This window comes from Barbus barbus (assembly GCF_936440315.1).
Source record: "Barbus barbus genome assembly, chromosome: 29".
Lineage (NCBI taxonomy): Eukaryota > Metazoa > Chordata > Actinopteri > Cypriniformes > Cyprinidae > Barbus > Barbus barbus.
In genome coordinates, this window is record NC_136757.1 from 2,163,412 (window position 1) to 2,190,338 (window position 26,927).

At 38.3% G+C, this 26,927-nt stretch overlaps 1 protein-coding gene across 1 annotated transcript in view; it reads right to left on the reverse strand.

Moving 5' to 3' along the window:
- Positions 1 to 2,912: 2,912 nt before the first annotated feature.
- LOC306849926 (voltage-dependent calcium channel subunit alpha-2/delta-3-like) overlaps positions 2,913 to 26,927 on the reverse strand; it is a gene marked incomplete at both ends in the record, with an annotated part of 224,934 nt that continues 200,919 nt past the window's right edge. The window contains 11 exons of the mRNA XM_079385309.1: positions 2,913 to 2,999; positions 3,459 to 3,543; positions 3,730 to 3,840; positions 5,134 to 5,248; positions 6,200 to 6,255; positions 6,984 to 7,036; positions 15,716 to 15,791; positions 18,072 to 18,142; positions 18,410 to 18,472; positions 18,572 to 18,616; positions 20,057 to 20,118. Coding sequence (XP_079241435.1) covers positions 2,913 to 2,999; positions 3,459 to 3,543; positions 3,730 to 3,840; positions 5,134 to 5,248; positions 6,200 to 6,255; positions 6,984 to 7,036; positions 15,716 to 15,791; positions 18,072 to 18,142; positions 18,410 to 18,472; positions 18,572 to 18,616; positions 20,057 to 20,118 — 824 coding nt within the window. The remainder of the gene's footprint in view (positions 3,000 to 3,458; positions 3,544 to 3,729; positions 3,841 to 5,133; positions 5,249 to 6,199; positions 6,256 to 6,983; positions 7,037 to 15,715; positions 15,792 to 18,071; positions 18,143 to 18,409; positions 18,473 to 18,571; positions 18,617 to 20,056; positions 20,119 to 26,927) is intronic.

The window sequence follows — 26,927 nt, forward strand, 5'->3', positions numbered from 1 at the left end:
TGATTTATTCGGATTTCAGATAATGTATAAATCTCAATTTAAATAAAATGACACTTAAGACTGGTTTTGTGGTACTGGGTCACATTTATCTGCAACCAGTACTAATTCAGTGTGCCTTCATGGCCTCTATGCAGCAGCAATTTCATCATTTATATTAGATATTGTTTGAAACACAGTTCATGTTTAGGGAAGGAGGAGATGGGAACTGGTAAACATTTAACATAATTTTATAACCCAGAATTTTACGTTAAAAGAAGAAGAAGAACACAATGTAATGCTTCGCACAGCTGGATCCAGTGGAGGATATCTAATGAGTAGATTACTTGCATCTGTTGTTACTTTGTTATTGTGACATAACTTGTACACATTTTACTAATTAGACTTTTCATCTTGACATTTTGAAATATGTATAATTTCATTGTCTAAATGTCTCACAACACCAAGATGTTTGTTTAATGTTTTATAACATATAAAACCACAAGATATAAAGTAGTGTGAGTGTTAACACTGAATGAATGTTTGGCACAAAGGTGTGTTACAGTTCAAGTCTCAGTGTTCAGATCAGTATGTTCAATCATGTGTCCTTGACCTTCACTGTGTATATTTTTATTATACTGTATTGTAAATAAAATAATTATCAAAAACCCACATTATTTTACTCTCCTCACACTCTTTTTACCTGCCTCAGTCACATTCACTTGCTCAAGGGTCTCACCTCAGTCGTGGTTATTCACTCCCCCAGAAATCACCAGAAAGAAGGAGGTCGTTTGTAACCCTTACTAAAGCAGTTTCAGTACTGTGTTGCGAACGAAAACCTGACTGGAATATATCAAAGTGTTTGTTGTGAGCTAGAAATGACTGCAACTGAGTGGCTAAAACCTTTTCCATGATTTTAGAAACAAATGGTAGATTGGACGATAATTAGCGTAGTGAGCTGGGTCCAGAGTTGGCTTTTTAAGAATAGGAGTCATAGCAGCAGTTTTGACTGAAACTGGAACAAAAGGAAAGTAGGTGCAGGGTCAACACAGCACGAAGAAGAGTTGGATTTCAGTATCATTTCATTAATTAAGGTGGGGTTTGTCAAGGAAAAGCTATCAAGCAATTGAATAGGACGAGGAGAGTTTCCCTCTCACTTCATTAGTGAAACAGTCATGATGCCCATACAAAAGGACTTTTCTCCATTATTTCAAAGACAAACCTTTCTACAAATGAACATATACAGTATATCCCCAGGACATTGTGTATTGTTACTGGTTTATTCACATATTGTCTTTTGAATTGTGCATGCCTTATGATAGAATTATTAGACAATGTTACATTATTTGTACCATGTTTTATGTCAAAATATTTCTTGTGTAAGTTCCTACACATTGGTGTATATCACTTCCCCATCACCGCATACTTATATTCATTTGAGTATAAATTGCCAAAAAACTGAGTCAGCTTCCTAACAAATAAACATTTTCCTGCTCGAAATTACACCTTTGGCATTGGTTAAGCCAAACTCAAGAAGTGTGACCTCTGCAGAAGGTAAAAGCCTCTATCTCCAGACCCCAAGTGGAGGAAGGAGTTAGAGAGAAGTAGAGATATTAGGTCAGAAAGCAAAACACCATACACCCATGTTGCAAACTTTCCACCCGAGGAAGTTCCTGACAACAGAATGGCATTCCTGAAGTTTGTCATTCTCCCCTCAACTTGATTGCAACTTCACCAGAACTGCCACTTCAAGCACATCTCAACACAGTAAACAAAATAAGTATAAAATTAATTAATTATATATATATATAGAATATTAATCTATTAATTTATAATATAATAATTTATAATATATATGAAAAGACTCATGTTTCTGGCAAGAAGGTCTTGCTGAAGACTTGCATGAATTTATGACATGTCTGTAATTTTGGTTGTGAAGGTATTGCATAGTTGAACAAGCGGTATGAAGTGATTGCCCTAAACTCTGGGTGACACAGTGTCAAAAAATTGTGACATAGTGTGTGGTATGGATCTGCATAGTTCAGAGAAGTGGTTCCATGTGTTTATTCACAAGTATAGTGTGAAAAGTTGCAGTTCGCTGATAGGGCCATATAGTCTGAGCACATAAATTGTGAGCTTTGGCTTTATAGCGCATGCAATTTAAGAGTTAGTATTTAACAAAACATTTCTGAAATTGCACAGTGTATTGCCTGACTTTACTGCTCTTGCCTACATCTGACAGCTTGGCAAGTGGGAAATACCCTATGAGGTTTTGAGAAACATACCAAATATGAAATACCTTCCTAAAGCCTGCAAGAAGACTCAGGTCTTACGAACGAGCCTGCTGAAGCCATGGAATTAAGATTTTTAGAGACATAAGCAGACACTGGCAATGCACACAAAGATGTGGCAAAAAATAAAGTAAAATAAAATAAATAAATATAAAAGATCAATTCACATATTTGCTCTCTTTGTATTTTTTTTTTTTTAAGATTTTATTTCAAAAGTATACAAACTGCAGTGTTTTTTGTAAGGCAATGTTCATTTAGAACATCAACTTTTTTATACTTACTATTGCATTATCACAGTCGTTTGGCTGGAAATCATAAATTATAATACTTATTACAGAACAAAAAGCTGATTTTATGACACAATTGTATTTATTTGTAGATATTTATGAACTGTACTTTTATTAAATTAATTAGCACAGTAATCAGTCTCTTGTAGCCTTATTTGCAAAATGTTGCCTATTATCTATGTGTACATAAAATATCAATATTATTAAAAAAAAAATGCTTTATGTAGCTATCAAGTGATTTTGATGATCTGTTTAGTCTTTTAATGTAAAATAAACATTTATATAATCAATTTTTGCATGCTGGACGGAGTGAAACTGGCATGACCAAGGTGGACGCAAGGGTCAAAGTCTGTTTTCATCACCTGGGAAAGATGGTGACTATCAGGACTATAAGAACTGTAGATGGAGTCAAGCCCACAGAACCACCACACTCCATTGAGTTTTCCTGCAGAGGGATCAAATAGAGACAAAATGATTTAATACCAGAACTCTGTGACTGTGTTAAAATCCTGGAAAATTCTTTAGGAAGCCATCAATGCACAATTGACCCCAATGTTCACCTATGAAGTTGCAGAAATGGAATGTAGAAAAAAAAAGTTTTCAGCATATGATTTGTTGTAGTTATCAAATATTACTCGATTCATAATTACTCTAAATTAAGCATCACTTTGTTGTAGATTATTAAATGTCACAATACGGTGCCTGGGAATGGTTAAAAATGCTTGCAAAAATAATGAAATATTGAATACAATAAAATGCAAATAATGCATGTTACAATTTGGACTGGGGTGCAAATAACATCTCCCTGCACTGAATGGTTATAGTTGCTGTACCTTTCTTACAGGTGTGCAGCTAAAACTCATTAGCACTCATTCATTCAGCTCAGTTTGATATGTTTTTGTACCTCATGATGGAAGGGGTGGCACGTGTCTGGTCGCCTTCTGTCCTTCTGAAACTTCAACCGTTCACATTTCAGAGACTCGTTATGTGCAATGAAATTAAGGGAAAAACATGCCATAAGACAGTTGTCAAAACAGAGGAAAAGAGTGACCACAGAGACAGTGTCTAAAAAAAGAAGGCATTGCTTTAGTCTGCTGTTTGTAGTATCAGTGTGAGTTAAAATAAAGGTTTAACTAGAATTGTTTAAGAAAACTGTCTTTTTATTAAGGATATACATAATTTCGATGGGGTCCATGGTGACAGGTCCAAAGTCACTGCAGTCACATGTATTGTCAATGACCACCATGAAAAGATTACTGCTGGGAATCTGCTGAATAACAAACGATCTGGGAAAGACAAGACAAGAGGGGAGACAGCCAATTAGATTCAAATGACTTTTTTATCTGCTCCACATAAGAAGAGTTGATGAGGGCGTCCTCTGCTGGAAGAGGTGGCAGTACTCTAGGCAGACAAGTGATCATTTACTGAACATATCCCGCACAGGTTAAAGATTTAAGATGTTTTTTTCTTTCACATCATCTTTTCTCTTACTTTGGATAAAATTTAGTAACAGAAGTCACCAATGTATATACTGTATGATGGCATATTACAGTCAGTCTGACCTCAAATCAATAGGTTATCTTGTGCTGTTTGAGTCACATGCTGTAACACTGCAAAAACTGTCTATTTTGGAAGCATTGAGCTTGTGTTGGAATTCGTGAGTTATTATTTTAGAAAATCCACAAAAACTGTCATTTTTGTCATACAGTGTACCTTTATAGAAAACTACCTCTAACCATAACCTAACTGTCTACTAATAGTCTAATGAAAGTTAATTGGCATGTAGTTGCAAGTTACTTATAGTCAACAGAATTTCAAAAGGGACCATCAAAATAAAGACTTACCAAACATAGAAAAGCCAAGGTATGTAAAGTACGCATTAAATAAATAAATAAAAATAAGACAACTAAAATGTAATCTTATGGTTTCGTAATTAATTTAACTAATTGCTGCATTGGAGAAATGCATGTTTGCCAACAAAGTGGAGAGAATTCCAACATTAGCTGTTTGAATATTTACAACAATGTTATAAAGACAAGGATTGCAAATACTTGGCTTTTATTTTAATTCGGTCTTTTGTTTACTCTTACCAGACAAAATGAACTTCTATTAAGCTTCCTGTTATGATGTAATACACACAACACCATTGTAAATCTATATTTAAAAGAACAGATTTGAGTTGGCCACTTTTTCTTTCTTTCCTTTTCTCTTACATAATTTACTCATTCACATAACACTAAACTATATCACTCATTATAATCAACAAAGCAATTACTGATGTAAATGTACAATGCAAGTTATTCTGTAGACATATACCCACATAAAACATGCTGTAGAGCAAACAAAGATGCTCATTTGTGGCAAAGTATGAAAGATAGTGGTACTGTATGTACAGTAAGTGTAAATGTAGTCTATTCAAATGTATTGCACTCACATATAATTCCGAATCAAGCGAATAACAACTGTATGTGAGTGAACACACTGTAAAAGATATCTTTCATCTGACCCCAACTGTCTTATTTATATGTGCTTGTGCATGAATTTATGTGATTGTATGCGTGTCTGAGTACTGCACTTACTTTACACAGCTTTCACAGTCAATATTCCCGACGGTTTCTTTAATGGTGCGCTCAGACATGAATGCTGGATACTCTTTATCACAAGGAACTAACATAGTTTTGCCTCCTCTCTGAGCTAGAGACAAAAGCAGAGAGAGACATTGTTCTTCAAATGTTTTCTCTGGCATGGCTTATCTGTATCACTTTAGGGACAGAAAATTCTGTAAAAATTATGGACAGACATGAATGTTGAATCTGCTTAACGTGTATACTTTTTGTTTCTATAGATTTTTTTCTCAGAATGCATACAGATGTAATACATTATCCAGTAAGGTAAATGATGCTGTGAATGATCAATTTAATGTGGCCAACATGTTACATATCTACATAATAATATGATTACTTAAGAGTGGGAAAAAAGTGAATTGTTGGAAATTATATGGTCACATTTTCCCTTTTGCTTTGAATATGTCCTGTCTCTGTGAATTCGGTAGTTTTATTTGCATTGAGTTGCATGCTTCAGCCAGCAAAATTGTATATTCATACTGGCTTCACTAGAAAGCACATTTCTGCATACAAGATACTCTATTATGCAATCCAAAAAGTGCTTAATTCATCTCTTTCCAAATAACACCTGCTTGCATTAGCATGAGTTAGTTCATCATTTTCTGCTTTCCACAAGAATGCAGACATGATTTTTTTATTCAACTGAAGGTGGTTTAGAGAGGCTGGGCCATAATGTTGACAAGTAAAGCCTTGCTCACAGTAAGCGCTTCAGTGTTATGTGTTACATGTTACGTGTTACAAGTGTAGAGCTGCACCCCTAAACATCACTCTACTTCATCTGAAATGTAGCACTGTACATGGTGACTGTGTGAAGCTACAGTAATGGAATCCCAATTAATGAAGCACATAATATTGCTGTCGGTGCACATTTGAAACCTTGACCTTGTGCCGTGAGCAATAATTATATTAAAAAAAAATTGCAACCTCCTGAAATGTTCACTTACATGTAATGTGCATATAAAGTGCTTTTACATCTGATGCCATCAACACATCACACATTTATCCTCATAAACATACAAACCCTTAATGGTGAGTTCAGAGTGCCACCAACTGTACAGGTTGAACTCAACCATAAATCTGCAAAAGCAAATGAAAGAGAACAATAATGAAAGCAAGTGCTGAAAAGAGAGAAACAAACGAATGAATGAATGAAATACATAGATAAAAGGGGCCAATACAAAGAGTGAGATGTACAGTACTATTATTTTAATGTGTCTTATGTGTGCTTTGCAACCTAAGATGCTTCATCATATTATAAAAGCAAACCAATTAACTTTGGTATCTACACGGTAAACTTAATGTAGTCGTTACTAAAGCAAATCTGAAGATATTTGAAAAGATTTTGATTTCTATGAGCATATTCCCATCCATGTGATCCTACTGCCTATGACACCTGAAAAATATGAGATGCAGATTGTAAATGCTGTTTGTGCCATCACATTATATTGATAAAAAAACATTCATTATGCTTGTATTGATTTAGAATTAAAATATCCAAATTTATAAAATATTTATATAATGTTTTTATAAAATAGCATACACATATTTAAAATAAATGTATTCCCAGAATAATCATTCCCATTCCTTTCCTACTGGTAAATTTGCAATTATTTCAAACAAACCCTAACCCTCACCTTGCCTATCAAGTAGATATGTATTTTTAGGATGTTTAAATATTTTCAACTAAAAGTCAAACAGACACCTGTTGTTGTATATGATGATATGTGCATGTAAAACGGAATGCACACATTGCAATGCCTGAATCTCAAAACATCACAGAAACATTCATGAAATCAGAGTCTTACATGACAAACTCAGTCAGAAGCCACCGGACAGCTGCGAATAAAGCAAAGTAGGGCTGAAAAGAAAAGAACAATAACTAATCAAACACTGAGAGTGAAAGTGACATACAGCCAAGTATGGTGACCCATACTCAGAATTCGTGCTCTGCATTTACCTATCCAAAATGCACACACACACAGCAGTGAACACACACCCGGAGCAGTGGGCAGCCAATTATGCTGCGGCGCCCGGGGAGCAGTTGGGGGTTCGGTGCCTTGCTCAAGGGCACCTCAGTCGTGGTATTGAGGGTGGAGAGAGCCCCCACCTACAATCCCTGCCGGCCCGGGACTCCAACTCACAACCTTTGGATTACGAGTCCGACTCTCTAACCATTAGGCCACGACTGACAGTTACACAGAAGTTAAATTATCATGGCATCATTTGTACATATGGCCTAAAAATAAACACTTATACTGTCATTTCCTCACTGGCATTCCCAGTGTTTCATGAGTTCACCCTTACATCTAATCTGATAGCAAATAGTAAGAATATTTTGGCATGCTGTCCTAGGGGAGGGCTCCGAGCCCGGAATATGGCCCTAACCCAGAGAACTCCCCCTATCACTTATATGGGATAAAAATAAATTAACTCCTTCAAAACCATCCAGTTGTGATTGATGATAAGCTGAATTTCTCAGACCACATTGCCAAAACTGCCCGGTCCTGTAGATTTGCTTTATTCAATATTAGGAAGATCAGGCCTTTTTTTTGGAACATGCTTCACAACTCCTTGTTCAAGCTCTTGTTCTGTCCAGACTTGTCTATCGGTCTTTGTCAGGTGACGTCACACTAAAGAGAATCAAAGTGCATTATGGGTATCGCCGCAATTTGTAAGGTATCAAAGCTGAGGTGTTCTGTAGTTGGAGAATTGTCTTTTTCATTTGCCTCAAAATGGTACGTTCTTGTTGTGTTAAAGTCTGCAATAGTAAATTACACGATAGAAAAGGTCAAAAACTCACCACGAAGGAATATATTTTAGGTCTCACACTTGGAAAAAAAAGACTATAGCCAACAAGAGGCGACGTCGTGTCAGATGGCCTGGGTTGCAGCGGTGATACGCAAAATCATCATATTTGCCAACATATTTCCGTTTATGTTTGTTTACCCTCGATATTTTCATAAAGGTAAGTAAGAGATTTTAAATGTGCTTATTTTCTGTTTTCTGAAGTAGCCAACATTATATTCACATGTTATTTAGGGTTATCAATGCTATTTAACAGACAACCAGGGAGTGGGTGATCAGAAACGGGTCATGTACCATGAAATGTCTTGCAATCATTTTATGCATAGTTGTAAAGAGTTATTTTATTTCACTATGTTACTGAAATTAAATATTGTTTTTTGGGGGGGTTGTACTTAAATCAAGTGCAATTTAAACTGAATACTTCACTAAAATACATTTCTAATGTTTCTCATTTTTATTTCTTACAATTTTAAAAAGTACTGACTACATGTTTGTACTATTTCATTTCATCTACTTAGGCTAGGGTGTGACTAAACAGCAAATGGGAGCAGCTAAGAAAAAAATGTACTCGGTTACTAATGTAACCTCGGTTCCATGAGATACGGGAACGAGTACTGCGCCGCTAGACGCTATGGGGAAAAATTTATTTTTCGTGCAGTGACATAAAAACGAACCAATCCAATCGTCAGCGGTGCTGCACGAGCCTATGGCGGCAAAGCCTGCCAGAAGGGGTGGGGCCATCTGGCTATATAAGCGAGCGCTTCGCCATAGGAAATCAGATCAATTCGACTGAAGCGACAACCTGAGTCGTGCAGCTGAATGGCATGGCATAGTATGCAGTACTCGTTCCCGTATCTCAGGGAACCGAGGTTACGTTAGTAACCAAGTACATTCTCTATCGAGACTTCACTCGTACTGCATCGCTAGACGCTATGGGGAACAAATACAATCCCGCCATGCCATGAAGAGAAACGACCGATATAAACTGGCCTTGAGCAATAAGGCTCAGAGGGACCAATTATGAGCAGGAAGAATCCTGCAGGATGCAAGAGGACTGAACTCCTAGAGGTCAGTCCAGCCTAGATCATTGTTCCAACGGTCATAAGTACAGCCTCAGCACTAGTAATTGGGCCAAGAGCATTCTTGAAGAATCAGGAAATGCCTGAAAAGACCGCTTAAAACAGGCGTGTGCCATTTAAGCAGATAGAACCCGGGCCTGTAAGGCTGTACATCCAAATTATAGAACCTGGAAAAAGTAGACGGTGAGGCCCAGCTGTCCACCGCACAAATGTCTGCCACGGACACACCACTAGACCATAGGCCCAGGGAGGAGTATGCTAGTGCGATAGCGTCAACTAACCATCGAGATATCCTCTTCTTTGTGACCGGAGACCCTAGAAGAGGATATCCGCCACAGCAGACAAAGGGTTGTTCCGATTGCCACCGACTGTCCGGCTATAGGAGCGTGAGAAGATGCTATAGCTGCCACATAAACTCTGAGCGTGGAAGGGGAGCAGCCCTTATCCAACAGCTCTTGTAAATAGGACAATATCACTGATATGTCACATGTCATTGGTTCCTCGCCGTGGGCTTCACACCAGGCGGAGAAAACCAACTACTTAAGGCAGGGCTCTATGCTTACTTTACTTTTTAGGAGCGCTTGTGCTCCTAATTTAAAAAATTTAGGAGCACAGTCAAAAATTTAGGAGCACCTTCAAATCAATAATCAAAAATTCTGTTAAAAAATTTACCTTCCCATTACGAGGTGATATTTGACTCAAAGTGATGTACAGGGTATTTTGTTTTTACCTTTGTAATGACATTTTTCTAACTTCACACATTAACAGTATGTCATCTTTAATGTCAAATTAAAAAAATATATATTTATAAGTTTTTTTATAATTTCTAATTAAAACAACAGAATAAAAACAAGTAGAATAAGAAATAGAATAAGATACCAATCAAATGAAATCAGTATTTAAGAAATAAATTTGTACTACAGAGGTGGCACAGAAGAACACACAAGTGGCTTGTAGGTGTATTTTCAGATGTTTAATGAGGCTCAGAGGTTGCATAAGTAATAAATTAATGTTGAGGTTAATGTTTTAAATATACAATTTTGAATGTAGAAATATAAAATGATTTAAATAACAGAAAAGTTACTTTAAAAATTAAAACCACCAGTAGGTGGTGGTAAGTCACTGATTTTATCACGGAATCATTCATTTAATTGATTCGTTCGAACGGCTGATTCATTCAGGAACGAAGTACGTGACTGTCTTTATGAATGTGTCATTGAATCATTGACTCACTAGATTTGTTTAAAAACGCAGTTCATTCATAATCAAAACACCGCTGTGTTTGAATGGAGATGTGCAGCGGCTTGGCTGCTACTTTGTTTGAAACAAAATAAGGCAATAGTGTTGTAATCAGACAATATAAGTCACTTAATATTAACTTCTTGTTTAATGAACTGTAGTATTAAATCAATGTCACATTTGCAAACTCCCTTAATAATCGTTAAAAGCTGTCACTGATCTTAGTTCATCGCGATCTCACAAAACTCCATTATTATCAACGAAGCTCCTTACACTGCACAATGAATCTCTTATTTACACTGTCTACACTTTTTTTGTTATAATGAGAGGATGCATCTGTGATACATTACTCAACGCTGCAAAAACACGCAAGTACGTTAGAAACCTTTAAAGCTCCCTCAGCACAAACACAAATATGCTGATCGGGTCAGTCGCACTGGTGCTCCTAAATATTTTTTCATAGTCGCACGCAGTATGGTCGCACTGTAGAGCCCTGACTTAAGGGCGTAGAGGCGTCTCGTAGACGGGGGTCTAGCCTGCGAGATGGTATTTAGGACATTCTCTGGGAGATCTATTGATTCCCATCGAGAGCCCATAGATGCAGGGCCCACAGCTCGGGCTGGGGGTGCCAGATCATTTTGTTCGCCTGAGAGAGGAGGTCCCATCTCAGGGGAATGGGCCACGGAGCCGCTATTAGCAGCTGAGATAGCTCTGAGATTCAGTGATGGTTCTTCCAGAGTGGGGCCACCAGAAGCACTCTGTGCTTGTGTTCCCTGATTCGCCTGATTACTTGGATTATCAGAGCAATCGGGGGAAAAGCATACAGTAGGAGGTTGGGCCATTCGTGGGCCAACGCGTCCTCGCTCTTCAAAAAGTAAGTTTGGCAGTGAGAGTTGTCTTTGGAGGCGAAGAGGTCGACCTCTGCCCTGCCAAAGATCTGCCAGATTTTCTGAACCGTCTGTGGGTGGAGCATGCACTCCTCTGAAGGGACGTTGTTCCGAGAGAGCATATCTGCTCCTTGGTTCAGTATGCCGGGCACATGAGCTGCTCTCAATGAACGCAGTTTGAGATGTGCCCATACCAAGAGGCGCTCTACCATCTCGAAAAGGCGTTTCGAGGTGAGCCCGCCCTGGCGATTTATGTATGACATCACTGTCATGCTGTCGGCTGTAATAAATAACGGCTGTAGAAGCCTAACTCACTCTGAGCTGGAGGAACTATCTCTATAGCTCCTTTTGCCAGCAAATTCTTTACCTCGGCTCGCAGAACGTGAGCGTTGCTGCTCAGCACTGAGGTGGAGAACATGCAGCTGAACCGCGGGGGTCTTCGAGCGAATTGAAGTGTTCTATAATCCTCAGAACCCAATGAGACACTCCGGGGATGGCCCGCCAGGCCTGGGCCCGTGTGGCAAGGGGTTGGATTAGTTCGGGTGGTGAGTCGCCTTGCGGGGACTCGACACACTTGGTAACTGGAAGAGGATATTTGCTCTCTTTTTTAAAATGTTTTTATTTTTCTCTCTATAATAGCGGCTGTGTGTAAGGGTGCTTGTGGAAAGGGCCCGTGATTCACAACAGTTCTTGTGTCAAACAAACCGTCCTTGGCACCCAGAACCGAACGGGGTGCTTGAAGGCTCAACAGAGGGCGTTTCGGGGTTGGTCTGGCATTTGCAAGACTTTGCTCCCTCCTCTTCCTTTCCAGCGGATCATGACGACGCTGGGGGTGCAGGGTCCAAGGTCAGCTAGGGCCGGGGTCCTTGACGCTTCGGAAATGGGTAGCGCTTAGCAGAGCAGGAGCGCTGTCGAGACTCAGGCTTCTGAGCAGGCTGAGCGGGCGATGGCGCAGGTTTAGCTGGCTGCTATGCTCGAGCAGGCTTGGGGCGACTAGCGGCCGTAGCAGAGCTGGACCGCTTTGGCAGGAGGTGTCGCATGGCCTGCGACGACTTCTGAGCTGTGGTGAATCGCTCCACAAATCCCTCGACGGCAGGTCCAAAGAGCCCCGTAGGGGAGACCGGGGAGTCGAGGAAAGGGACCTTGTCAGCCTCCTTGATTTCGGTGAGGTTTAGCCATAAGTGGCGCTCCAACACCACTAGGTTGCCCATTAACCTCCCTATGGCCTGTGCTGTGGCTTTGGTGGCCCTCAGAGCCAGGTCGGTGGCGCTGCGCAGCTCTCTGAAAGCCTGAGAGGCTCACTGACGAGGGGCCGAATGGCGCCCTGGCAGGAACCATTCGTCCAGACGACTACGAGTGGGCTCCTCCGGCGTAGACCATTCCAAGCCTTAGAGAGGATGTGGAAAAGTTTGGCATCCATCCCTAGCTTCGAGTCGCTGGGCTCGGCAGACGATGAAGGGGCGGGGTCAATAATAGAGCCTGACATGTCCTCCGCATCTGATGCTATTAGAGACATGCTGTCATCTAATAGCTCATCCTCGAACAGCACCGAACGAAACCACGTCACTTGCACCAGCCAAGGGACGTTGATCCGCATGCTCGAAGAGGACGGAGGAATCCTCTCTGCTTGGCAGGGGCGAGGCACGCGGGGTCTGAGCCGGCGTGAGCTCGCTCGCCGCTGAGCGCTTAATCCCTTTGCCCCGCCGTTTTTTGCCCACAATTCCCTGGGAGGAAGAAAACGGGAGGGCGCGAGGAGCGGCTTCGCTCTCCGAAAAAAAAGCGATCAGAGTGACGAGAATCATGTTCACGCAATGTGAACATTCCATCTCGGTCAGAGCGGCTTTCGTGTGAGGTTTACCCAAGCAGGAAACGCACACTGAGTGGCCGTCACCATCGTGCAGAGAGATTCTGCACGATGCGCAATGACGGCGCGGCATTTGGAACAACACCTCAAGCTCTTTTAGATAGAAATTAGCTTTTTTAGGCTCGCCGGATGGCAGCAGGGAACTAGCTGGCGTCTGTGTTGATCGCTTAAGCGGCTCGGTGGAGCGGGGCTGGAACAGCGAAGAGGCACAGAAGAAAAGGCAGCTTCAAATCCGTAGTGAGACGTGTCAACGGCGAGCGTCTGGAGTCCTGAGATCAGCGAAGAGAAGAAGTCGTCGCTGAAGGAAAATTGATCTGATTTCCTATGGTGAAGCGCACGCTTATATAGCCAGATGGCCTCAACCCTTCTGGCGGGCTCTGGCAGGCTTTGCCGCCATAGGCTCGTGCAGCACCGCTGACGAGCCATTGGTTCGTTTTTATATCACTGCACGAACCAATGGCCGTGCAGCCACACTGCGTGATTAAAAAAGTCTTCTGTCCTCGAAGAAAAAGGAGTTTTTCCCCATAGCGTCTAGCGACGCAGTACGAGTGAAGTATCGATAAGGAACACATAACTGTTCCCTCCTGGTGGAATGACCTGCCCAACTCAATCCGAGCAACTGAGTGCTTAGCCATCTTCAAGAAACAGCTAAAAACACATCTCTTCCATCTTTATTTGACACTCTAACTCTAGTACTCTCCATTATAATTCTATTTTATCTGTCTGTCTTCTTTTTATAAAAAAATAATAATAATAAAAAAAAAACACACACACTTGACCCTCTGTCAATTGCATATTTATTCTCTAACTGCTAGCTTTTCTTGAAAAATAACACTAGTTTTATTTTTTCTATTCTATCTACTTTTTTCTTAAAATAAAACTAAAAAACATCCTTGCCACATGTACTGCGTTAGACTAACCGAGACTTGTCATAGCACTTGCATGTTGTTGCTCTTTTGTTGTTTTTGATTGCTTCTATTGTCCTCATTTGTAAGTCGCTTTGGATAAAAGCATCTGCAAAATGACTAAATGTAATGTAAATGTAATGTAATCTAATCTCAAATAGATTAGAATTGAGAAGTTGGTGGAGAAGGGATGCCAGAAAACTGTCGTAGGACAAAGGTAGGTAGGCTGCATATACGTATTGTGCTAGTTAGGATGGTTAGCTAAACGAGATGCACCTGTGCCAAATTGGTTGATTATCTGATCGTGCTCCTCCCGAACCTTGTTAATAAAACATAATTTATTTTATTATATCTTTTTAATATGAAAATAAGCATTAGTATTTGACTATACATATTTGTTGTATTTTTGTCAGAGCTCCAGGCACATGTACAGTTCTGCTATTATGAACTTTTTCTGCCAGAATTACTGAAACCCTGCCTGGTCCTATTGACAGGCATCTGCCATGCCCACAGGGGCACGGGTTAGTCCCAGTCACACTGATGCTCGCTGATGAGGATTGTGATCTGCATTCCTCATTGTTTGGTGAAATAGGCCATGGTCATGTGGATATAATGGTTCCTGGTATCAGAACATGTGGCTGGAGGAACATCAAAGTTGAAAGATATTGCTTCCCATTCCAGTTATTGCCTCTTTCCGAACTGTTTTTGCACACTTGTTAAGATGGGATCAGGCTCCTGGTGCTGCAGATTGTCTTGCCACCTTGTCTGCTGGATCCTTAAAGGTGAAGAGCCAGGTCAGCAAGGCAAGGCCTGTCCGTAGATGACTAGAAGTGTTGGATTGTTAGCACCACTGTGAGGATGTCCCAGCAGGTCACACATTAAGTTCTGTCTGACTTGGTTTAGCACTCAGATAAAGCAGAGGTTCCCAATCACTAGAGTAGAGACTCCAAAATCTGAAATAGGTGTAAGACAAAGGAGACATGCAAAATCCAGGAACGTGGTTGGGAACCGCTGGGCTAAAGCATACAATCTATCTGTCTACCCCAGGCTGCGAAAGCAGGGGCCAGTTTTACTAAATGGGGCAAATTGACTGATTAATTTGAATACTCTCCTCCCATCAATTTTACATCTGAAAGAGAAACTACAAATGCATATTCAATAAGGTCAGGTGCAAAAATAACTGTGTCCACGCCTTTTCAGCGCTAATTCGTCACTTTACGTCTTTAGTAAATCATGACAAATCCTGACATTTTAACACCAAAAGTTAGTAAAACTGGCCCCTAGACACCAAAGCCCACATTACTGGCATCTGAGTCCACTGCGGAGTGGGATCTGGGCACCTTTAGCCAACTTAGGCTGTTCTAGAACATTGTCAGTTGGCTGGCTTCCTCCACAAACTAAGCCCTGAGTCTTCTCTGTCCCTTTTTTGGAGCGTAGCTTTCACCACATTAATACATGCCCTAAAAGCATGCCAGGAGATCTTGTCCTATGATGCATGTCTCATCAACATCAGCCCGTAGTTCTGAGAAATGCTTTCTGCAGGACCTCACAGGACCCATGGGCAGAGGAGGTACATGCTGATACTATGAGGATGTAGGTATTAAGGAGTTCAATGAGGGGGCATAATAAGAAAATATGTTTTAGTGTTCTGCTTTTGCCAAAATACAAAAGAAACCAGCAAAAAATACTGGATAAGAAGAAACTATAATGAGAAACACATGCTAAATCACAAATGTAATGGCTTTGCATAGTACTCACGTGTAAGAGTGTGTGTGCTGTATCACTGGTATGCGCATACACCCTACAGATGGCCCGATAGTCATACAGATTCACCCTGGAAAAAAAGTCACATTCTTCATTCTGCCAGTATTTTTATTACTGCATGTTATTCAAGATTACTATGAAAAATATAACAAAACTATATAATGTGGCAGATGCAAATGTCAATGACAAGCACGTGTGTGAGTTTTAGTATGAAGTCACTTAACTAATGACATATAGGTCACACTTTAGTTTGGGGACCAATTCTCACTATTAACTAACTATTAACTATGACATTTGTCTCATTAAACTCCTAATTTACTACTTATTAATAGGTAGTAAGGTAGCTGTTCAGATATTGTCATTGTCAAAAATACTGTCATGCAGAATAAGGCATTAATATGTGTTTATAAGTAATACTAAATAGCCAATATGCTAGCAATATACATGATGATAAGCAGCTAGTTAATAGCAAGAATCATTCCCTAAAGTTTTACCGATATATTATACCATAAAGAAAATGAACACATGAACTTGTGCAATACAATTATAGTACACCACATGCATTCTCACAAATTTCTTAAATTTTTTTTTAATTACAGTAATGAGAGTGAGTTGTGTGTGCTTATGTGTGTAAGGCCCTGAGCTGGCCTTCTCTTCCATCACATTAAATTGTAAATCTAAGATAATTATAGTCATTGCTTGCAGCTCTTTCTGTACCTCAAACAGTGATGTATGTGGAAGACTCATTTCACATCCATGTGCACATATGGGAGAATATTCATCATCATCATCTCTCTCTTTCTTTCTTTTTTTCACAAGCAATCCAAATGAATTTGAAATGAAAAGAAGCAGCTGCTTTCATAGATCTTAAATGAATAAATATTTTTCCTGAGATTAAACATAACATTCACTAATTCTGAAGGTTTGCTCTGAAGAACAGAGCCCCATCACAATGTTCCCAACATAGACACAGTGGAAAAACGTGCTCTACCTTTATTTTTGAGTCTAAAACGTATCTGTACACACAATTTACTGGAGTTTCCAGTTTATATGAACACTGATTATGAGTTTAAAAGACAGTTTTCGTGCAGTTTCTTGCACAGTACTCAAAACACTCTTACTCAACTAATACATTTTCATATTTGCATCACATAACCAACTGCATATGTATGGCTTTTCTGACACAGTAAACTTGTTGACCCAATATAGTATCGCACATGGAATGCAGAGCGCTCAGGTATGGTTCTGTGAAGCACGAGTCACGATTACAGAGCTCAAAGATTTGTAGAGGCAAGCTAAAATGCCAAGGGTGCTTCAGCAAATGCATTTTTATCTGACATTTGTTTTTGTTAAAGTCTGTGTAAAGTCAGTTCTGAGAATTGTTTCTAAACGCATTATAAATGTTATAAATGCATTGCGGAAACATGTTACAAAGACTGTGAACTATGTAGTACTTAATTGTGGAGTTAAACAGTTAAACATGTTTTCACCATTTTTGTGTTCAGGATTTGTTGGGCGGGGCTAAATTCATGACTCACTGAGCACAGCCCCTCCCCTAACACTAAGACGTGTGTTCGACTTCAAGCAGCAATGCACAGATCGATCGGTGTGTGACATCAAAGTACAGAGCTATTGAGCAGACGGCTCCTCATGCTTTCGAATCACTCTGGTATCATACACTGATCATTCTGCACAGCGCAGCTTCAAGTCGAACACACCTAATAACTACAGCGCAGTGGTTTGCCTGCTTAATTGCGAGTTACTGTTCATTACTACAGCCTAGATGTTGCTAGCTAGCTCCCTTCGTCACGTAAATGCAAAATACCTGGTTGCAAGAATTTACAAAACAGCTCGGACTTCTTATTTAAATAAGCTTCAGAGGAAGACAGTTGAGAGAGATGGCAGCTTTCCGCAAGTGGGCATGGTTTCAGCGTTTGAGAGCAGAGAATACTGCTTATTTTTTCAAGATTGTTTGTTTTATGAAACCTTGCCAGCTACAGTATGTGTAGTATAAAAAAAAGAAAACTTACTTACAAATCGTATTTACAATCTCATTTACAGCTCAAGTGATTTACTTAAAAACAGCTGTATCCAGAATTAAGTTAGGTTAAAAACTATATTTAATGTTAAACATTTTGGGAATTTAACTTTCAGTAGTAACTGTAAGTTATTAGTTTAGCGTATTAGATAAGGAGTCAAGGGTCATTATTTAATATTCAATAAGGATATATTGTTGCTGTCTTTTTCTAATGATGCATTTTCTCTTTCTCCAACTTGTTTTAAAGATTTAGTCAGTTCATACTCAAGAGAAACAATCTAATGTGTTTTGTCTCGTTCAGCATGGACATACCTCTTAAAAGAACCCATTGAAACAAGTTTGCTCATCACAGCTCCCTCAGCCTCTCCAAAGAACACACCAGTCTGAAAGAGACAAGGATAGGGTTAGGGTCAGGGCTAGAATGGATTGTGTCTAAGCAACTGTGGTACTACAAAAAATAAATAAATAAATAAAAATCTAGCAAAGTCCAGTATTTTATTCATTGTAATCACACACACACACACACACACACAGATTTAGCTTATTGAATGAAAATGATTTATTGATTATACGTTTATTAAGTATTTATGAATGGTCAGGTAAGTAGTGTATAGTAGAACTGGATAATACTTCAGATAATTGTCCCTCACCAAAGACAGATCCTCAGCCACAATAATGAATCCATTGTTGTCAATGAGGTAACAGCTGATTTCCTGCATTGGGTGGAGCAACAGAAAAGTGTAGCGAAAACATGAAAACAATTGTATACTGCAAATAGTGAAAAAGTAAAAAGAATAAATGTTGACACTAACATCATTGTCACAGCTGATGGTACACTTCCCGTCAAGTGCTGCACACTAACGGATACAAAATGAGAAGACTATTATGGCAGCAAACAACATTATGAAAAATACATACTATACACATTCACACCCCCATTAGCTGCAATAACTGCAACCGAATGCTTTCTTTAGTTCTTTACCTCCTGTTCTCACTCCCATGCGTTAAAAACTAAAACATGGTTAAGTACCTTGCACATCACCATTAAGACGCTAAAGGCCTAGGTGTTGCTATATTGATAAACTAGCAACTCCACTGAAGATGTGATCCGTTTTGGGTCTGTTCCTCACCGAAAGGAATCATTTAGCCTGAAGAATTTGAATATTTGTAAATTTTAAATAAATTACTGTGGCTGTACTTGTATCCACATGTTATTATCCTGTGTTTTATATTGTCATTTTATATGGAGAAATGAATGGGTTTGGGAGTAGGCATTGGGTTAGGAGCACCAAAAATAAAATAAAAAAGAATAACGTAAATGTAAATAAAAATATTGTGGCTATTCAAAAAGTGACGAGGAAGTTGCTTTACCTTGCTCAAGACTGTAACTTTAGGGTGATGGTTTTAGGATTATTTTTAATGAGATCCCGCCCCCTCGCGGCACGTTCACATGTAAATAAACACGTCTATAATGAGGTAGACGGGACAGACTGAACATCGTGTTAGTTTCATACGGATTACTTTATCACAGAATTCATTTGAAGGTAGACACTATAGAGATAACTCTCATGTTTCTGCGTCGAGTATTTGCTGAGTTACAGTTCATTTTAGTGACGTGTTTCAAAAAGCAGTTTGCGGAGATGGAGAAGACAAAGCGCGCACCGAGTTTGCTTTCTTTTTTTTCCCCAAAACCACAAAGTTTTGTTATAATCGTGAGTGTACACAAAAATAAATAGACACGTAACAGTTTTGATTGATGTATAACACTTATTTGTGTGACCAAAATCAACAGAGTATTTTTAGTGTCTTTTGCACTGATCTTAAAAAAAACCAACTGGTATCGCCGGCGATACAGCCGACCCCAGCACGTTAAAAAGCCATTAGGCAATAAAGTAATATATTGACTTTTTTAAAATGAAATTTAAAATGGTTGAATCACCCAAAACAATTTGAGGAGGACTGTAAGGTGACATTACCCGTTTACTTCTACTGGACCTACCTACCCCACTACTCGGGTTAGTTGTAACTAGGTGAGGTGGGTTGTAACATTATTATAAAACATGAAAATATGCGTACATTTTCTGCATATATTTATTTTGGTAATCAAATGTATTAAAAACAAAATTAACACAGGAAACACTGTATTTTATACAAATGCAAATAAACTACAAACACATACTTACTAATGCTAGCTAATTAAAAAATTAAATAAAGTGTGTGTGTGTGTGTGTGTGTGCGTGTGTGTGTGTGTGTGTGTGTGTGTGTGTGTGTGTGTGTGTGTGTGTGTGTGTGATTACCTGTCTGCTGGCAGTCCAGAACTTCCTCTGGAAGAACTCTAGTTTCATCTGAATACCCACAGCTGATGAAATATTAAAACAAAACATAGCAGGATGTCAGTGAACCTTTTGATTCTCATTTACTCAGAAGCAAAATTCAAATGATAAATTGATTGTTCCTTTCTTGATTATGATTGGTTGAACCACCTCGAAGTTGTTGTAAAATACTCTATAAACACACCTGAATTCATTATATCAGTATTAATGCATCACTGCTGAGTAAATATTGCTGACGAATTGCACTGCTTGGTGGAAGGATTATTATTTGTTATCAACAAAAATTATTTTATGGTTGCTGCTGTGTTGTAGTAATTACTATATGTAGTAAGCATTTTATGAAAGTGTTATTTACAACTCAGGTCACTGACTTAAAACAACTGTATCCAGGACTGATATTAGAAAGTGATTTCTAATTGTTTACTTCCGCAGTAACTGTTTACTTATAAGTTGTAAGTTATAATAATTGTCTCTGCACATGAGGAATAGAAAAATTAATTAAGAAGTGTGCAAATAGGGTAATGACTTTAGAAACTAGACAAGTCCTCGGCACTGATCCCTATGGCCAGCTATGAACTTGTCGTGCAAAGACCAGCGAGGAGTTCTTAGTCGTGGAAGAACATTGTCTCTGCATACTTTCCAAAGGATTTTAACATTTTGGGAACTGGCCAACTAAGTTGCTGATCATAGGGCACAACTATTTATAGGTATGTCAGAACTGTAAACAAGCTTTGCAAACACACTTTTAGTTAAATTAGTTTAGTTTTAGTTTTTTTACACTTTTAGTGTAACTATGTTAATTCTAAATCCCGGGCTGTGATAAAAGGTCATTTTGATATGTAATGACTCATGTCTGTTTTAAAATGGGCAATGTATTTTAGTCATTATCCAGTTCAAAATACGAATATAATACAGATTCACCACAAGGTCAAAACAGTCACATGAAAATGTGCTCAAACACAAACACACACACACACAAACACACTTTTACACCATTACAACACACACACACCAATTTCCACTTGCACAACTAATGCAAATGTCAATGTAACACTAATAGCCCAAATGATCTCAGATCTGCCTACAGAGTAATATCTAAAAATACATGGGAGCTCATATCAGACATATCAAGTGTAGATTTCTGAATGTTGCCAGAAACTGACTGTTAAAGGGGTCAACGGATGCCCATTTTCCACAAGTTGTTATGATTCTTTAGGGTATTAATGAAAAGTCTATAACATACTTTGATTAGAATTTCTCAATGGTAGTGTGAAAAACTCATTTTTTTACCATGTCATAATCAGCTCTGTTTTTAGCAAGCCATTCTAGTCCATGTTGCTTAAATGCTAATGAGCTCTGCTGACCCCGCCCCTCTGTTTACTTTAGTCATGAAACTGGCTAACTAGCACATTATTAGGAAAGGCGATTTTCAAAGATTCATAAAAAAAACCTTATACTTCTGTAGATGAAGCTGGATCACGAATGATTCGCATGAACATAGACGCATTTAGGCAGATCGGGAGGTGCATTCCCTTCAAAATGAAAGTAGCGTTAATCCTCTGTGTCTTCAGCAGCTCAGATGTTGGAAGTAAATGACGACTGCTATGTTTTTTGTTTTTTTAAATGGATTTTAACTTCCAACACACTTCCAACACACATTTATGTTCAAACAACTTGTAAAGTGAATTTTGCATCCGATGCCCCTTTAATATAATACAAATGGGACAGAAAAGTTATGGAAAGGTCAGAATGGGAGATATTTCTACAAAGAAGCTTAACTAAAAATCAATAACAATCATCTTGCAGCAACTTACAGAACATTAAAAATGGCACACCAATAAAGGCCTACAAAAGCTTTGCTTTTAGCCTTAGAGAACATTTAAAAAGCTAAGGAATGACAAACTTCCAAACAACAGAAATCATAGCACCAAGTGGGGGAAGAGCACTGGTTTATGCTTGGATCCTAAGTTGAGGAACCCCTGGCTGAGACACATTAGAAACACTGCTAAGACCAGGCCATTCAGAGCAATATGACAAGAAATGGCACAACAACAGAATTTCAGTTCAAAGAAAATAGAAGAAACTGACAGGATATCAGCTAACTCCATTTAGGAAAGTAATCTGAAGAAAGTCTCTTCTGAGAAAAAATAAAATAAAAATTATGTAACAAATCCTGAGACCTATTAGAAGAGAAGTACTGTAGTATGCCCGCAGAACCTGATTTTACCAAGTGCGACATGTCACTGGGTCAACATCTTTGTTGACCCTGGAACAACATCGTGATTAACCAATCAAATTTGAAGAACCAGTTTATAGTTTTTGTGAAGTTTAGGCTTACAATCAGTGTTTGGTGCTTGTACATCAGTGTCATTCATCTATCATTTCCTCTGATTTTAGGGATTACTCATGGTTAATGCTTAGGTGTTGTTCCAGGGTCAACAAAATATGTTGACCTAGGAACACATCTAACTCAGCAAAATCAAGACGTGCTAGTTTGCGCTGCTGTGATGTTCTGTGCTGGTCCAGACTGGTTAATGCTGGCCGGTGTCGGTTTGGTTATAGTTTATCTGCTGGACCAGAATGATCTTTCGTGATTGATTTCCTGGTTAACCTACTTAAAGAATATTTGGGATACGGGCATGTGGTGATGAGTGGTGGATGAGCATATAAAACTCAACATGTAGCGTCCAGCATGATGACACTACATTTTTAAGCCCAGAGCACTCAACAAAAATGAATCCAGACTTAAACTAACATCATAGTAAATAAATATCTTCAAAGTCTGTTCTTCAGTCTAAACAGTGATTGAATGGACACGTACCCAGAAACACTGAAGGGTGTGATAGCTTCTTAAGGACAGTGCACACAGCCTAACATTTGGAAATGCAAAGGAGGTCAGTGCCTTCTGAAGGCAGTGTGCATGTGAGCAACACCGCGTGAGCTGGTGAAGGAGCTTCAGGCATGTGCATGTGTGTGTGTGTGTGTTTGTGTGTGTGTCTGTGTGTGAGGGAAACAAGAGAAATGCAAGGGCACACTCTGCCAGCTCTCTGCCTGCAGACACTCTGTGATGTCAGAGCAGTTCAACAGAACACTGTGTGTGTGTGTGTGTGTGAGAGAGAGAGAGACAGAGAGAGTCACAGAGTGGCCCTTGACTATGAGAGTGTGTTTTTATTGTGTGTGGGTATGTATGAGGCAATGGATGTAAAGATGATACAGAGCAAAACATGAAGGTTTTTGCATGTAAGCACATTTATAAAGAACGAAAGAGAGATAGAAAGAGGCACAGAAGAAGAACATGACTGTCGTCCAGTAACACAAGTTCTTATTACTTGATTGTGAGCTTTAATCTGATCAGACATGCTGGACAAACCCTGGACACGCTGAAAGGAGGAACACTCTAGAAACCATGGCAGGTGAGTTCACGCAACAGAAATATACTCGAAAATGAAACCAGAGATAATCTTTGTGTTACTGGTCTACTTAACATCAAAAATAATAATTGGCATGACAAACTGTTAAGACACTCTATGTGTGTTAAAGAGGTTGTTTTTTGCCTTTTTTTTATTTTCTATATATTGAAGTGCAGCAAAGCTAAAAAAAAACAAAAAAACAAAACAAATTGGTTACTAAAGGTTTTTGTCAGCTGAAACCCTTAGATGTAAAATATTTAAAGTGCCCAATGACATTTCAAGTTAATGTTTTGATTCAGTGACACGTTTGCATGTTCATGGTTCACTTGCTCGGTTAAAGGTCACATGACATTTGAAATAGTGTCAACATATAACAGTTACTTTTAAGGGTATTTACACTCTTTACAAGAACCAAATAACACTACAAGTTACAATAAAAATATTTGTTCTAAATTCTTTAATTTCAAATATTCAATTTTTAACATCTTTGAGCTTTTATTTTGGCAGAATATTGGAGACATGCTGTAAACCTCTGTCCACAAAAAAGCCGTCAACTATGTGAATGTGGCTGTAAATGAAGTGAACATAGCACAGATCATATTCCAAAATGCACATTAAACTCACAGCGCTTTCACAGACAGAGTTAGTGAGAAACAGCATTTACTATGAACCAAACTGCTCTGAAACAGGATATTATCCGCTGCATGTGTGTAAATGAAGTGATGCTCATCACTCTGAAACACACAGCGCAACAGACCATCTAGTTTTTTTAATCATAAACTTTGATTAACAATCACGATATGATAAGACCTATATCTATTTCACTTTTATTTTGATAAAAGTGTGCAGCTTCATTTTAATGTTACTTTCAATTTAAGTAATTACTAGCATTTCATCAACTGACTAATTCATTATCAATTCACTAAAAGCAACATTAGTTAAAATTTTCTACATGCATTATTTATTTAATTGCATTTTTTATTCAAATTAATTTGTTAAATATTTTTTATCAACCTCCATCAACCCCATACTCAAAATCTAACCCATAATTTAAAAAGGCAAAAACATTTGATTTGACAAAAAAAGCTATTTGAATACAATTAAGAAAAATGTTGTAACAAAATACATAATGTATTAAATAAAAAATAAATAAATAAGCTAAAATATAGTAGAAAGTAGAAGTCAGACAGCACGTGCACATTAGTAAATCTGAAAAGTAGTGTTATGACCCTCCTCTTTAATCAGCCATGGTATTTTTAGGTTGTTTTTTTTTCTTAGGTGAAATGTAAGTAATTGTTATATATCAAATTGTACTAGAGAATCTGTGGATTAACATGATACTAGTTGTTATTCGAAAGAATAGTTCACCTAAATTGAAATTCTGAGAATTATTGCTATTGTGATTTCATCTGAATTTATGTAATCTGACTCGAAAACATACAATTTGAAGGTACACACACACACACACACACACACACACACAATCTCTCACTCACACACACACACACACACACACACGTAGGTGTTTGTGGTTTATGGGGACTCTCCATAGGCGTAATGGTTTTTATACTGAACAAACTGTGTGTGCTATTGCCCTACACCAACCCTACACCTAAACTTAGTCCTCACAGGAGACTTTGTGCATTTTTAGATTTTCAAAAAAACACCATTTAGTATGTTTTTTAAGCCTTTTGAATTACGGGGACATAGGCAGTGTCCTCATAAACCACCTTCATATTGTAATACCTCTGTCATACCCATGTCATTATACACATTTGTGTCCTCAAACCACATAAACATGCACACACAAATATTCAATATGGTTGAAAATATGGAGGCAGGACAGCCCTGTTCTCATTAGTCTGACGTCCGTGTCCTTAATTTAACAGCCCTTCAGGTCAGTGAACAAATTCACTCCAAACACTGCACAAATGTTATTTCTATATAAGAAGGGAAGAAAAATAATATTTAAAAAAATGCTTGTTGGTTCTCATCAAAACAGTGAGATTTTATGACTAGGGTTGGGGCTTTAAAAACATTCCTATTTAGTAAATCCACAAGGGTGAATACTCACCATTTATGAGCCCTTAAATAAAATACTTAGCTTCAAGTTGCTCTAGAGTGATTGGCATCCCAGTTGAAAAATTTGTGCACTTCCATAATGTACTTAAAGTGCTACATTTACACGCACTAATTTTGTATTTAGTATACTAAAAATGATTCTTTTGTACTTCTTAAGATGAACTTCAGATCATCTAGGTGTACTCAACCGTGCTATTTTGGAACACCAAATCTGCTTTTAACATACTATCTCTGTATTTAAAAAATGTATTTAGTCACCACTTATGGTACACTTGAACCATCTTTCATAGACTAGTACATTTACATTTACATTTATGCATTTAGCAGACACTTTTATCCAAAGCGACTTACATTGCATTCAAGTTACAGTTTTTACATTTTATCAGCTCTTGCTTTCCCTGGGAATCGAACCCATAACCTTGGCGTTGCTAGCGCCAGTACTAGCACAGTTGAGTTCACTTAGATGATCTTAAGTTTATCTTAAGTACTAAAGAATAATTTTTAGTATATTAAGTACAAAAATAGAACACTAAGTCCATTATGGAAGTGTACTTTTTTTTTCACCTGGCATTGTAGTAAGTGTCCAGTAAATCACTTTGCAAAAAGCCAGACATTTATTTTATAGTTCAATAATTATGTATGGACTGTGATTAATCATGATTAATCGCAAATTTAAAATACTAGGATTTACCTGTAAATGTGTTGAAATAAAGAAATGCATGCCAAACTAGTTTAATTGGTTGACAGAAATACACTTTTTAACTCACCCTCCAAAGTGCACAATCTATTTTTGCATATAAAAATGTCAAATCACTATAAACTTGCTAACCTGGTTATATCCCTGAAAATGTTGCTGTAATCACTTCCAGGACTATACCTTCTGCAAAATAGCATGTATTAATGCCAGGAAGCTACTGCTCTGCAAAGAACATTTTTTACCTAATATCCAAAAATTATTATAGTTTAAAGCTGTTTTCCATGTTAAACTCTGTATTAAACCCTCTCATAGCAGCTAGCCCTGATCCAATTTTGAAGTTAGTGAGTAGATAAATTGGTAGTTCTGGTGAGCAGCTCTGCAGCTTTTTATAAACAAAATCACTGGCATCAAAGTATAAATTACACCTGCACCTCTTGATGCTATTCCTACTAAGTTGTTTAAAGATGTACAGAACTAAGCTGTTGGTGTTGATGCTATGGGGGACGCCATCATTTTTAGGCAGTCCATGATGTAACACACAGAGTGCCTGTATAAATAGGTGCTTGAATTATACAACATTAGCTGTTTTGTCTGAAAAAGACACAGGCAAGCCTGAGGCATGGCAACATCTCATTCCCCTTCTCAG